The sequence below is a fragment of the Pipistrellus hanaki genome (assembly GCF_964339955.1).
Source record: "Pipistrellus hanaki genome assembly, chromosome: 7".
Taxonomy (NCBI): Eukaryota; Metazoa; Chordata; class Mammalia; order Chiroptera; family Vespertilionidae; genus Pipistrellus; species Pipistrellus hanaki.
In genome coordinates, this window is record NC_140509.1 from 75,906,748 (window position 1) to 75,922,784 (window position 16,037).

General features: G+C 35.9%; 1 protein-coding gene across 2 annotated transcripts in view; it reads right to left on the bottom strand.

Moving 5' to 3' along the window:
• The window catches only part of HSF2 (heat shock transcription factor 2), a 35,081-nt gene that overhangs the window by 2,008 nt on the left and 17,036 nt on the right, over positions 1-16,037 (bottom strand). Inside the window, exons 6-12 of one of the 2 annotated variants that reach the window (XM_084889650.1) lie at positions 12,284-12,345; positions 9,983-10,070; positions 8,817-8,965; positions 8,161-8,400; positions 7,358-7,463; positions 2,447-2,500; positions 371-455 (exon numbers count right to left, since the gene is read on the bottom strand). In XM_084889650.1, coding sequence (XP_084745776.1) covers positions 371-455; positions 2,447-2,500; positions 7,358-7,463; positions 8,161-8,400; positions 8,817-8,965; positions 9,983-10,070; positions 12,284-12,345 — 784 coding nt within the window. The remainder of the gene's footprint in view (positions 1-370; positions 456-2,446; positions 2,501-7,357; positions 7,464-8,160; positions 8,401-8,816; positions 8,966-9,982; positions 10,071-12,283; positions 12,346-16,037) is intronic. The other variant, XM_084889649.1, reaches the window with a different exon arrangement.

A 16,037-nucleotide genomic window follows, 5' to 3' on the forward strand; every position in this document is an offset into this window, starting at 1 on the left:
CAGCCATCTTGGTTGTGGTTAATATGCATACTAGCTCTGATTGGCTGGTGGTGTGGCTGGTGGGCATGTTTTGTGGGTATAGTGGAGTGATGATTAATTTGCATATTACTCTTTTATTAGGTAGGATTAAGAAATGAAGGTTCTTTCCAAAGTTAAATAGAAAATCCCCACACACAACTTAAATTTTAAGAACTATTACCTCACCAATTCAATTTTCTCTATATTCTGGAACCATTATGCAGAGAACTGAGATCAATATATCTGTGCTCAATTGTTAAGTATGGCAAGAAGTTCATTGGCATGCATTAGCTTCTATATAGGACATTTACTTTAGAAATTCTATAGAAATTAGTACTACATTTATACCTACCTGTTTTGGGTTTAGATTTTCTTCCCTCTTCTGAAACTGGCTGAACTACATTGCCCTTGGTAGTTTCTAATCCTTTATTCTCCGACTAAAAGAGAAAAAAATAACAATTTTTTTTTTTTCATATTTTATGTGTTCATGAAAAGAGCAAAAAAAAAAAAAAGTGAATATTGGTACATTATCTGACATATAGAGAAGAGGGAGCAAGAAATATGTACTAGAGAGAGATTTGAGTAGAGGTAACAAGACTGATTTAAAAAGCTATTGCTGTCATCAAGTGGATGAAACAAAGATCCTGAACTAGGATGACAATAGTATGAAAAGGAGGGAGCATTTCAACAGCAGAATACACAGAATTTGTCAAGGCCAAAAGATGGGAATAAGTCAGTCAAAGATGGCTGGTTTCAAACTTCTAATAAAGAGATCACCCTTTAAACAAACCAATTTTAAAATTTTCATTAAAAATGTATTATACATTTCATTCACAGAGTAACTGAACACATTTAGAAAGTTGAGGATAACATGATAATATCCTAAAACTATTTATCCCTGTATTTGGAAGTCTCACAGTTGAGATGGTTCTTCATTTCCTTTATGTGGCTCTTTTAATTCTTTTCTCAGTTCTTTTCTGTCATTTAAACTGCTTCTTTCAACCAGTGATGTCTTCTCTCCTTACATATAATTGTAAGGGAATTAAATCACTAATGCTGTTAAATTCTTCAGTGTTCTTTTCAAAGATATTCAAAGTGAGGTGTAGAGGTTCACAACTTCTCCTAAACAGCTGTAAATCCCAGATAGCTGTTGCTGGTTAGGTACATATGGTATAACAAACACACTAATTCCAGTAATTCCGATATTCATCGTAAAATAAAGCAGTATGAGTTCTAGGATTCCGAAACAATAAAAACACCATGATATAACAACTTATACCTTTCCAAAAATTTACATTAAAATATTTCTTAGCGTTTACAATAAATATTAAAGCACTAATACCATTATTTTTATACTTCTTAAAATAGGTATTTTCCAAGGATACCAATAAAACATATGAGAACCAGGATGACAAATGGGTTTCAGCTCCCATGCAGACTCTTATTCATTAGTAGGGGCCACTTAGATTCCTGTATTGAGGAGTATCCTAATTTAGTAGGAAAGAGTATTATAAATCCATGTTACATAGTATCTGTCATGAGCAAGGGAATAGCAGTTGATGTGATATTGTTCTTGGTAGTTTATAATCCTGGGTAATTTAAAGTTGAAAGAATTTGTGAACTTTGAATCACTTTGGATGATTTATGTTAGCGATTGGCAGACTTTTTCTATAAAGGCCATTAGTAAATTTAAGTGTGTGTGTGTGTGTGTACACACACACACACACATATAAATGTGTTCTGTCTTAACTACTCAATTCGGTAATTTTCATGCAAAATAAGCCATAGACAGTACATGAAAGAACAAGTATGGCTATGTTCCAATAAAATTTATTTACAAAAGCAGGCAGCATGCCTAAATTTGTCATGTGGATCATAGTTTACCTAGATTTATGTTATAAGATTCTATGGACCATTTCAGCACTATGTTTCAGTAAATATGATATTATTAAATGTTAGACCTTCAGTTGAATGAACCCATGTCTTGCATTTATTTAGTGATGTGATATAGTGTTTGTTTTTTGTATACACTATGTCATTCTTTATTCTTGGATCTCCTCCCTATTCCGAAAACCAATACCTTAAATCCAGTTAAACAGCAAAATACATATTGCTCCAAAATATATAGAAAAATTAAATTTAAGTTCTAGATAGTGTCCAATAGTTTAATCAAGTGATCTCCCAGCACTTTGAGGACTGATTTCATACTAATAGTTAATGGCACTGATAGTTAAGTACCAGTAAAACTGGGTAATGATTCACCCTATAACCCAAAGCTAATTTTTCATCTGGAATTTTACTATCTTGATCACACATATTAGGTAATATAAAATGCTTTGTAACTGGGAGAGGTATTGCTCTATGCTTACTAAGACCTCTTAAAAATTCTTATAGCTATGGGTCCTGAGCAACATGAATTAAAACTTACTTTTGTATTATTGATGTAATCTGTGGGATTCATCTGCACAGAACTAGTGAAAAGCTGAAAGACCAAACAAGAAAGATGATAAGTTTAAAAAATATTAAAAAGCTAACTGTATTCAAAATTTTTATACAGCCATGTTGGGTGAAGAGATGTAGTTTCTGCACTAGGAAGCTTCCATGGAGTAAAATAAGTTGCGAAGAGAAAAGCAGAAAGAAAAACAGAGCAGGCTAGCCCATGAATTAGACATTGTAACGAATCCTATCATATATGATAAAAGGCTAAAATGCAAATCGACCAAATGGCGGAACAACTGGTCATTATGACGTGCACTGACCACCCAGGGGCATGAATTCAATGCAGGAGCTGCCCCCTGGTGGTCAGTGTGCTCCCACAGGGGGAGCACCACTTAGCCAGAAGCAGCAGCCCTAACGATATTCTCCAAGGGCTCTTGGACTGGGACAGGGCACAGGCCGGGCTGAGAAACCACCCTCCTCCATTGCATTGGGCCTCTAGTTTCTCTATAAAACTATAAAGTAAAAACTTGAGACAAATGGTGATTTTTCAAAACTCCATTCTCCTTCATTTCCTTAATTTTTCTTCTCCCTAAATACCTCGGGCCTTAAGTGCCAACCAGTACTGAGTTCACTTCCCTGACACTGTCTTCACTGACTATTTGCTAATCATGTGATAAATTTATAGAATCTGTTCTATGATAGTGGCTCCTAGATTACAAATAGTATCTCTCTGCTGGTTCTTTTTAATTCGTCTAGCGAGGGAAGCTATAAATGCTAAAATCACTGCTTACTGTACTCCTCAGGCCAGCCAGTTTAGAGACATAACTTTTGTTTAAACCATGTCAAAGTCATTAATTTCATAGGGATTTATTGACCATATAATAACATCATAAAGAATATAAAATGAATACACTATTCCTGCTCTTCAGGAGCTTACAATCTAAAAGACAAGAACAACAGCAAATAGAAACATATGATCATATACAATCTATCTACACTAAGAAAAGAGAAATGCAAATTGACCTTTGTTGACACCCACCAGCCAATCAGGAGTGAATATGCAAATTAATCCAACGAAGATGGAGGGTTGATTTGCATACGCAGGTGCTGAGCAGCCAGGGGCAGGACGCTTGTGTCGTTGCCATGGCGACAACACAGGCGTTCAGCACCACCCCAGCAGCTCTGGGCCTCTGGCAGCATGGGAAGGTGGAAAGGCAGCTCTGGCCCAGAGCAAAGGCAGAAAGGCGGCTCCGACCAGAGTGAAGGCAGAACCAGCAGCCAGGGGAAGGAGGGCCCATTTTTGCATAAATCTTCGTGCATCAGGCCTCTAGTATTATAATAATAATGGATGGTGGAGCTCAAAAGTACAAAGGAGTTAAGAGAAGGAAAGAAGAAAAACACAGAGACACAAACATACACATATGTATAGAATAAACAAAAGGTCTGGATAAAGCTATGCAACATGTATCAGTCCCTGGGGAATGATTAATGATTTGGAAAGGAAGAAAAGAAGAATACATTATAACATTAGCAACAACCAAGAAGATGACCAGTTCAAATAACACACAAATTCTAAGTTGAATAGTAAGTTGTGTACATAAGGTTCAAAAGTAAAGCGAGGCCAGTCAGGGAACAAGACCATTCTCTCGGCAGTAAGAAGTGGACAGAGCAGTGAGATTTGGCAATTTCAACATTTCCAGAGAACACACCAAACAGTTCACAGGATACGTGAAATGCAGAGGCCACAGGTAGGTTCCTCCTCTATCCTGTCTGGATACTGATTCCTCTCAAAGTTCTACATTCATGGTAGACCTAAAGATATCCCAGCTTCTTCTTTTCTTACATTAACTTTATCACCTACTGATCTTTAAAGAGGAAGAAACTCGGTTCCTTAAGAGTAGACAGCTATAGGAGACTGCCAGTCTCCGCAGTTCAGCTTAGAGGCCTAACCAGATTTTGTCCCTAATGGGAGTGGCACCTGAAGAGGCCCAACAGTGAAAGATCCTCACTCATTCTTTGCCCCACTCCTCCTATACAGTGACTCAGGATTGCCTTCATGTATTCCCAGCAGATGTATGGCCTGAACTAAAAAAAAAGATCACAGAGGAGGAGCTGACATAGTTGGGTTGAATTCTATGGTTGAATTCTCTTCTGCCGACTCCACATGGGATCACTAATAACTGTACTTTGCAGAGAGAACCCATGAACTCTTCAGCATACTTATTTATGCCCTTATTATTTTTGCCATCTCAGAGAACAAGGCAACCTATACATGGATTCTTTATTTATAACAATACAGCATAATTCAAGGATGAGATAATTAAGGTCTTGTTAAGAGAGCCAATATTAGAAACAAAAAGTAGGGATGCTTGAGAATGTTATTTTGGAAAATACTCCGGAGTTGGTGAATGATGAGATAAAGATCAGGAAGACCAGATGCCTATGTGATTACCACCCTGGGTGAATAAAGTGAAGTCTGATACCACTACAGAAAACTAAGAAGCTGAAAAGGGTATCTAGTTTAGGGAATAAAGAAAAAATTGGTGTTAAACAGAATCTAAGGCAAGATCTGATGACTCTTAAAGGCATGGACTTAGAATTCAAGCAAGTTTACTTTAAAAAGTATTAAGAGCCCTAACCGGTTTGGCTCAGTGGATAGAGCATCGGCCTGCACATTGAAGGGTTCCAGGTTGATTCCAGTCAAGGGCATGTACCTTGGTTGTGAGCACATCTCCAGTGGGAGGTGTGCAGGAGGCAGCTGATCGATGTTTCTCTCTCATCGATGTTTTTAAGTCTCTCTCCCTCTTTCTTTCTCTCTGTAAAAGATCAATAAAATATATTTAGGGAAAAAAAGTATTAAGAGCTGGAGATAGATATTTGAGAACAATTCTACAAGCATAAATCCCTTCAGAGAGGAAGGCTAGAAAAAGAAAAAGAAGATAAAATAAGAGGATAAAAGACAGTACCTTGGGAAAGACCCAACTAGAAGTAGAAAAAGCAAGAAAAAAGAACAGTTTTTGAGGAATGGATAATTTTTAGGGCAACAGGAGACAATAAAGGTCCCAGGACTTCTAAAATAAACAGAACAAGTTCTATTTCAGAAAATCAATAGTGTAAATAATAATGCTGCTAATTACTTATAATTCTTGTTAACAGCCCTTCTGGGCATTAGCTACATTTTATAGATAGGGAAACTTGGAAAGAGAGCTTAATTTTTCCAAGGTTAATAATAACATAGCTAGTATAATAAGTAACAGGAGCCAAAAGGAGAACCCAAATCTGACTCAAAACAAATGTTCTTCCACTAGCCCAGAAACCTTAATTAGGAGAGGAGGAGGAGAGCAGGAAATCACAGCCTACTTACTATGGATAAACCAAGGCAGCACAAGCTTAGAGTAAATAAGAAGACAATACAGGGTTTCAAATGAAATACAGAGTAAAAAAGAAGTAACACACATAGCCACTCATTTCTAAATGAGTGAAAGTATAAAAAGCAGAATGGTAAATGAGCAGAGCAACATATCAAAATGCTTTTTAAGATGGGGAAGCATTAAAGGAGGATGGGAAAGATCAAGGATAGGGAGAGAAAAACAAAGATGCAGGGGACAGGTGTACAAATTGGCTTTAAAGAGCAAGTACTTTCTGTAAGATGAGATTCCACATCTTATGAGAGGACCAGGAAGAGGTGAATTATCCTTTGTGAATAGGAAATAGTTGGCTGGATGAGGTCTTGAGGACAAATGAGTATGAAAAATGTTTCAAAATTGAATTAAAATAACCTAGTTGAAGATTACAAGGATTTGTAGATGTAATAGGATTTTATTTTTTTCTTAGTGATCTAAGGAACAGATATTCTAAAGGAACCTTGATTCAGAGTGAGTATAAAGACAGATGGGATAAAGAAGAGCAGTCAAGTTATTGTTAACAAGTTGAAGTAGGTCAGTAACAAGGATGTTGAATTCACTTAAGATAGTAACATAGGTCGGCATGGAAAAGAAGTCTTCAAAGAAGATGAAATCCATCCTGAGAGGCACATTATTTGGAAAAGGTAATAAAGTCTTCTGACACAGACTGATCACTAGAGAGATAAGGTGGTCAATTAAGATTGAAGAGTAAGACACAACTAATTTCTTTTAGCCTCATAGAGCTCTTGAAAGGACAAGACTGTACACTCTTGATATGAGAGAAGAATTTTAAGGAGAAAAAAAAATATGTCAAAACCTTCAAAAGGCAGAAATATGTTCACAACATAAAATGGAGAGAGAACCAGATTCATCTGGATGGGAGCAGGTCACAAAGAAAACTTTAAGCAAGGGGAGAAGGAGTAATAGTTACACAAGGGATGGGAACAAGAAAGGTGGTTAGTGCCAGGAATGGTAAGATGAGTATTCACAGACCAGACAATACTGGAGTCAAGTTCATAGAGGTGGTAGTGGGGACTGAAGCAGGAGAACCTTAGGACACAGGACACAAACATTATAAAAATATAGCAAGTACAATACATTTGAATAGAAAACATTTTCAAAGTTAGTAAGTGCCTTCATGCTATTTCCTGGCCACATATCTCTATTAGTAACTTGCACCAATTTCTATTCAATGACAGTTTATTCTAAAGAAAACCATAATACAGCAACAAGTCCAGACAAGACTTAATAGTACTGTTGAACAGAGTTGATATGTTGTTACAGCGGGATTAACTGCACTGCTATTTACAGATGGGTAGTGATTACCTTCGTTCATTGTCTTGAACCCATCTGTTCAATATTTCTAATAAACAAAACCATTAATTTTTAAAAAATGCAAAAACAAGTGTAGAATACAAGAAAATGATATACTGATTTATAAATAACGTACAGACACACAAACTACCAGTACAGCTAAAATTGTTCAAAGTACCTACATCAACCAGAAGATCTGGGTCTATGCTAAACTGTCTTCCAGACAGCATGGCTTGAAAGTCCTCTAAACTGCAATCAATACTGTCAAGATAATCCAACAGCTCAACCCTAAGGAAAAAGATTTTAAAAAAAGAAATCAATTAGCTTTTCCTGTTTTTATGTTTAAATTACATAGCAATCTAGCAAGGCAAAACATCCAGCAACTTTGGAATCCTTATCAATTCTTATCTTAGAGGTCCTTATCAATTCTTATCTTCAGCATCTGGGATTCCTTATCAATTCTTATCTTCAGCATCTGGGATTCCTAAAAATTTGGTTAACCAAGAACTCACAGCACTTTTACATAAAACTTCAGTGTTTACAGAAAAAAAGGTTTTGCAAAAACAGTCTGATTTCTTCTTTCCTCTATATTATAAATTATTAAATGTTTAACCTCTTATTACTGGTCATTGCTACTAATTTCTGTGTGTTTTTTTAAGGCTAAAAATAAGTCCCTTAATAGAGATATGCTATTCCATCACCCTGATATAAACACAAATACAATCACATATATTTTATGGACATTCAAAACAAGTATTTCATTAAGAAAATCTGAAGAACTGCCAAGAAAATACCAAGACTGCTCATGGAATGATTAATTCCTTCTCAAAACAGCATTTGTGGAGCTCAACCCTGACCAAAACACAGAAAGGTACCGTATACTAGATGGGTTCATAATGTGAAAGGGAGGTCATTCAAAGAGATATAGAATATATAAAGTAAACAAGCAAAGAAAATAAATTTAGACATCTAAATGAACACTCACTTTCCCAAAAGATTGATGTTATCATTTAAAATGGAATCCATCATGGTAACAGGATCATCTGCAGTCAGACTGGAAGAGCCATTTAGCTGGATGGCACTAGACATGAGAGGACTAGTGCCATCACTGCCTGAACTTAGGGATTCTCTGGCTGGCTCATTCTGATCTCCACTCTGAATGACTGGTGCATATTCATCTTCATTGTCATCTTCAACAATGACAATATCAGGGTACTGGCTACAGCTATATCAACAAAAGGAGAAAGAACCCATTACAGACCAATTCAATAAATTAATTCTAACCATTCCTTTTCCTTGGAAATTCTCTCCCCAAACCACATATCAAAAGGCTTAAATTTCTTGGGGGAGTATCTTAATCACAAATATTGATAGTTCATACAATATAAGATCACAAAGAATCAAAGCTGTTTAGCTACAAAATTAAAACATCAGAATTCTTATTAGTTTTTTTGTTGAGTTTTTTTTTCTTGGGGATGGTGTGGGGAGGGATATCTGGTTGAATAATTTGGTTTAATTTTTCAATTTAATAACCCAAACATGAGTCAGATATTAGTTCATCAAAGAATAAAGTGGTTTGGAGTTAGCTCTTTGGTAAGAAAAGTAACTATTTTCATAAATGTTATTTCACAATCTCCTTACTTGGAGGGATCAGATACAATATCTTCATTAGTTTCTGGAATAACTGGGATATTTTCTTCATCTGCATTATCGTCAGTAACATCATAAATAATGATGTCATCTGAAATCCGCTCCCTTGGTTTTAAACCTTCAGTCCTACTGTGTGGAACCTAAACAATTAGTGAGAAAAAAAATACATTAAAAAATGATATTATATTAACTCCAAAACATTATTAAAAAATGCCAATTGAGAATCTACTACTTACTAAATGTTGACAATACAACAGTGAGCAAAACAGATATATTCTCTGCTCTTCTTGAACTTATACACTAATTGGTATTAGTAGTGCAGAAGTATAAGATATTCTCTGCATTCTACTTAACTTTTTTTTAAAAGGACCTTGAAGAGCTGCCACTTGCAACCACTGCCAGTGCCCGGTGCCAGTCCCGATCACTTGGCGCCATCAGCAGGTGCAAGCAGAAGCTGCTGGCTCTGATCGCCGCTGAGGGCTTCTCCACCTCCCCCTGATTCTGAGCAGCTAACGCTTGCACCCACTGACGGCACTGGCCCCGCTCACACCTGCTGCTGGCGCTGGCCCCAATCACTCCACACTGTCAGTGTGCAAGCAGGGCCAGTGCATGAGAGTGGCAACAGTGGGAGTGGCGGCGGTGGGAGTGGGGCTGCTGGCAGACAGGGGGCTAGGGAGTGGGGCTGCTGGCAGACAGGGGACCAGGGGCTTCTGCGTGAGGGTCTGGGTGAGGACATGGAGGATGGGCCGAGACCTGCCCCTGGGCATAGCACAGTCTCATGGCCCACAGTTCCTTTCAAGGTGCACGAATTCGTGCACTGGGCCCTAGTATATAAATAACAATAAATATTATTCATGGATTCACAAATATAAAATGACTACAGAATTAATAAATACTAATTCAAAACTGATTATCTCTAGGTGACAGGAGATTGGACAGGGGGAGAGAAGCAAACTTAGGAACAGACAACCGAGACAACTATATTATAATGGTTTAGCTATTAAAATAATCTAATATAAACAATGAAAAAAGTCATGATTTAATAAAGCTAGAGGATGAACACTTAGATTATTACTCAATAAACTATGAATGCATGAAATATTGCTATTAATAAAAATTAGTTTGAGACAATAAACATAAGTTAATAAAAAAATTACTTTATGATGGTGATTATCAGCTGGTTCTTTGACTATGTGCTGAAACAGATTCTTCTTTTGGGCTCCATTAGTGTTCAGAAGTAAAGGCCTAAAAATCAAAAGATATCTATGAATTCACTGAAGCAAACATACAAGTAATTTAAACTGCTTCTACTACAAATACACTCATGGTAATAATGAATAGTAAGGATAAAATAAATTTTAGTAAGGATACAAAAGAAACTCCTAATAATGATTATATCTTAGAAAGAAACTGGGGAAATCAGTGTGTCTAAAACTTATTTCTTCATTCATTTTTACTACTTTTGCTATAATAAATGTAATCAACTACTCTCTCCAGGTATATTTCATTGCTCATTTAAGCATATAATTTTTTTTTAATTTTTGTTTTTTCTTTGGTTTTTAATTTTATCGTTTAAAGTATTTCAAATAGTAGTACATATATCTCCTTTTTTTCCATTGACCTTCCCCAGGCCTCCCCTACCCCGCAGCACATTTCCCTCCCACCCCACCTCCAGTGTCTTATGTCCATTGATTATCCTTATATGCATGCATACAAGTCCTTTGGTTGATCTCTTACCTCCCCCCTGCCCCACAACCCTCCCCTGCCTTCCCACTGCAGCTGCAGTTTGACAGTCTGTTCGATGCTTCTTTGCTTCTGTATCTATTGTTGTTCATCGGTTTATAATGTTCTTTATATTCCACAAATGAGTGAGATAATGTGATATTTATCTTTCACTGACTGGCTTATTTTGCTTAGCATAATGCTTTCCAGTTCCATCCATGCTGTTGCAAATGGTAAGAATTCCTTTTTTTACTGCAGTGTAGTATTCCACTGTGTAGATGTACCAGTTTTCTAATCCACTTGTCAGCTGGTGGGCACTTAGGCTATTTCCAAAACTTAGCTATGGTAAATTGTGCTGCTATGAACACAGGGGGTGCATATATCCTTTCTGACTGGTGTTTCTGTTTTCTTGGGATATTATTCCTAGAAGTGGGATTAGTGGGTCAAATGGCATGTTCCATTTTTTATTTTTTGAGGAAATGCCATACTGTTTTCCACTGGCTGCACCAGTCTGCATTCCCACCAGCAGTGCAGGAGGGTTCCTATTTCTCCATATCCTCTCCAGCACTTTTCAATTGTTGATTTGTTGATGATAGCCATTCTGACAGGTGTGAGATGGTACCTCATTGTTGTTTTGATTTGCATCTCTCGGATAATGAGTGACTTGGAACATGTTGTCTTCTCTCTCTTGGCTTTCTGAATGCTCTCTCTTAAAAAGTATCTATTTAGATCCTTTGCCCATTTTTTGATTGGGTTATTTTTGTTAAGATATATGAGTTCCCTGTAAATGTTGAAGATTAAACCCTTATTGGAGATAACATTGGCAAATATGTTCTCAAACAACAGCAATTCTTGTTGTTTTGTTGATGGTTTCTTTTGCTGTGTTGAAGCTTTTTATTTTGATGCAGTCGCATTTGTTTATTTTCTCCTTAGTTTCCATTGCCCTAGGAACTCTATTGGTAAAGATATTGCTAAGACAAGTATCTGCTATTTTGCTGGCTATGGCTTCTTCTAAGATTTTTAGTTTCCCATTTTACATTGAAGTCCTTTATTCATTTTGAGTTTATTTTAATGTATGGGGGTAAGTTGCTGGTCTAGTTTTAAGAACAGTGCTTACATGGTAAAAAATAAATAGGTAATAACATAAGAAAGAACTAGTTAGTGGAAGTAGGTTAATTAAGGCAACTGCATAAGCTGTGAGCATAACCAAGCTTTGCTAAAATCTTAGCCTTATAAGATAGTCTTTTTCTTCTTCCAAATATTCCTTTGTCTACTACTGTTCTTATGTATTAGTTTTAACAATGGTAGTTACTGACAATTATAGGAATCACAATCCATGGCTGACATATAGTCTTTTAAAGACCTTATGAGTAGATTAAACATATCATCAAGTAAAAAGGCTTATTTTTTTTTAAAGATATAACCTTTAAAAAAAATTTCACTCAGGATTTCTAAAGATAACATTAAATTGCTAATGTAATGAAATGCAGATTTTTTATTAACTGTATGTATCTGTAAAGTGATCATTTAGGCAATCCTTATCTTTCAAAAACATGAGCATGATGACAGCATGAGGAAACAACATACTCTTGAAACTTGAGTGTAAGTTAACAAGGGAGGACTGTTCATCCAGGAAAACGGGCGTACACTCAGAAAATGTGGGCCATTCATGGGTTAAACACTAACATTTTTGGTTGTCCATGTGTAGGTCAAAATATTTTATCATAAAATCTTACCTTTTACGTTTTAAACTCACAAGCTGGTTATTCTGAACCAATGTAACAATAAACTGGACAATCTAAAAGGAAAATATAAATATAAATTTTTTCCATCATAGACTCCTAGTTCTTTAGTCCACATTCCACATCTTATAAAATTAATTCAAATATTGCATGCCCTCTATTCCAAGTCACATAATTTCTCCAATATTAACACATTTGAAATTTGGATGCATCTTAAAATTGGTATAGAAGAATAACCTGTGATAAAGATGCTATTATCTAGGATAGAGATGCCTAACACACCCATCCACTTACATATCCAATATTCAGTTTAGTTGTTTTGGTGATACTTATAAGCATGCCTGAATACAGATGCCAATTTTTAAAATTCTTTCAAGAATATTATGATGCAAAAATCAAACAAAAACTGGTATTTGACAGGCAATATTTTTCTTACACCAGGTAATATAGAGATACAAAAAAAATTGTTAATACTTTGTCACTAAATTGCTTACTCAAAAGAAAAATAAGTCATAAAATTTTAGAAAGTTTAGAAATTTTAGAAATTTTAGAAAGTTAGAAAGTTTATTGGCTGATTCTAGAAAAATTGTTGAGGCACTAAGTATCTATTAAAGCTTCCTGCTAACAATCAAGAGAAGCTGATTTAATCTTCACAGTGTGATTAAATTTAGAAGAAAACTATTAAACAGTGAAAGGAATGCCACATTCCTTCATACTTTATGACAGTATTTCTTAATGGAGAAGAATCACTGCATGCAAATTCGTAGCCCAACTCTGGAATTGCTGAAATCTGAAAATTCTGAGGAGGGGCCCAGCAATATGGGTGTTTAGCAAGCCCTCCAGATGGTACCAACGTGAATGAGAACCATATATGACATGGTATGCCTTGAAATTATACTGTAACTTCCTAAAGGAGCTAAAAAAAAAAGTGAGTATTACATGGAGAATGAGAAACAGTACAGAGGCTATGAATAAAGAAAAAAGGGATTGGGGGACAATATGGACTCTGTGCAGAAAAGTTTCTTGTAAGCTTTGTGAAATGTAATTTCATGATGAAAATAAAGAATTGTCAAATAGAAAAACCTATTGTATAGCTTTAATATTGTGTTCTCCCCCAAAGAAGTTACTAAATAGTTTGCTTTACTGTAGGGGAGAGGCTATAGCGTTAAGCCTCAGACTGCCTGTTGGCAAAGCCACAACCAAGTCCCAGCTGAGAGGGCTCAGCCCTCTTAGCATAATTAAGCTTGACCTTAGACACTCCCTCTGGGTAGCTAATGGGCTGTGGGAGGTGCAGCCAAGTGCTGCCAAAACAAGTGAAACTCATAAGAACACTGTAACTATGGTGACCACTACCTTGTTTACCTCTGACTATAAAATAAAGGCTCAGCTTACCATCTGTATCTCTCTCTGTGGCCTCAGCCAGGCACAGGAGATCCACCTAGTCCCAGCTTATTCTCTTTTTCTGTTTTTTCTACATCCTTCACCGCCCTCCCTCAGGCTTACCGAGCCCTTGGCTGTGCTGGCACGGCACACCTTACAAAGTAATACAAGCTTTTTCATGGAAAAGAAATATAAACATTTCATTTTATTTTTAATAATTTGTTAAATTTATTGGGGTGACAGTGGTTAATAAAATTATATAGGTTTCAGGGGTACAACTCTATAATACATCAGCTGTACTACTATATTGTGTGTTCACCACCCCAAGTCAAGTTTCCTTCCACCAACACAGCTAACCCTCCTTTCCTTCATATAGTTGTCTGTCTATGGGGGGTTGGTTTTTTTCCTTATTTTCTTTTTTCTTCTTTTCCTTAATCACTGCAAAATATAAACTTTTAAACTGAAGAGTCAGACAACATTAGAGTATATGAAAAGGTTAGCCACTATATTGCTTACTCAAAAAAAAATCCTGAGAGATGACAAAAATATATTTATGCTTAAAGATATCTTTGAAATCATTCAACTTCAATTATTTTTTTTCATTTATAAAAAAGTGTTATGGGAAAATTCTAGAAACATTAGTAATTGAATTTACAAGAACATGAATCACTGGCTAAATTTCTTCTGAAATTTGTTTTACCTCTTAGTTCTTTTTACAGTTCTGCCATCCCACTGCACATGTGGTATATGTTAGATGCCTCATCTTCTTTATAACCTGAAGAAGATGAGACATCTAACATATACCACATCTGACTTCTGCACCTGACAAGTCACTATTTCCTTTTCTTTTTTTTTTTAAATATATTTTATTGATTTTGTACAGAGAGGAAGGGAGAGAGATAGAGAGTTAGAAACATCGATGAGAGAGAGTCATCGATCAGCTGCCTCTTGCACACCCCCTACTGGAAATATGCCCGCAACCAAGGTACATGCCCTTGACCGGAATCGAACCCGGGACCCTTCAGTCCCCAAGCCGACGCTCTATCCACTGAGCCAAACTGGTCTCGGCATTACTATTTTCTTTTTTTAAAATATATTTTATTGATTTTTTACAGAGAGGAAGGGCAAGGGATAGAGAGTCAAATATCGATGACAGAGAAACATCGATCAGCTGCCTCCTGCACACCTCCTACTGGGGATGTGCCAGCAACCAAGGTACATGCCCTTGACCGGAATCCAAGCTGGGACCTTCAGTCCACAGGCCTATACTCTATCCATTGAGCAAAACCGGTTTCGGCCACATACACTATTTTCAATTCATCTACAGCCAAGAGTAAATTGCAGAATTAAAAACAATTCCAGGAATAGAGAAAAAATGATTATATAAACTCCCTAACCCCCAACAAAACACACAGATTCAAACTCAAATCTGAGCAGATAGAATGTTAGCTTTCATGAAAAATTGAAATGTTATATAAGCATTTTACAAACTATTCTTGCCATTAGGGGGGTAAAAAACCAACAAATTGCAGATATTGTAAGTTAATATGTAAGCAAAATACTGTTTTCTGAAAAATGAGAAACAGATTTTTAAAAATAAAGTAACAGGGTAAGGTACATTATCGTTTATAAATCAGGTATTCTTAACAGGACTGCATGTTGAAATTGGCTATGGAAAGTTTTGAAAACATATGTAACTCGGGACTCAGAATTGAATTTTACATTCAAACTTCACTTGCATAATAATTAAAAAAAAAATTAAGAATAAGCTATTTTGACTATAGGCCAGAGGTTGCAACTACCATTCATCTCTTTTCTAAGCCTGTTCCACTAGATTCAAATCCTGTCAGTCATAATGCTATTTTTAGCTAAAGTCCTCTGAGCATGGACAAGCAGAAGCTCTCCAACTATGCACCCTCCCCCAAAGAAAATTCTGTTGTTTAAACTTAGAGTCCAATTTACTCATGAGCAAAAAATAGCTACCTTAATTACTTTTATATTTCACCTCTTATTAACATATGAAAGATTATATGAATAGATCAAATCACAAAGAAACAATACAACAAAGGGATTCTCAGTTCCTCCAGCAATTTTCAGCTCAAATACTAAAATATAGGATTTATTTTACAAAATTATATTGACTGCTTTTCTGCACAGACTAATAGTGACATATATTCATAAATCATTTTTTTGAACTCATAATTTGGTCAACCGATTTGAAAACATTATCTTCTGAACCTGTACTTATGCCTTTTAGAGTAAAAAAATACTAAAAACAAATGAACAATGAGTCCCCACATAATAAAGCTTTGTTTTTTTTTATAGTAATAACTGTGTAAGAAATTGACAATGTATTAATTATGCATCT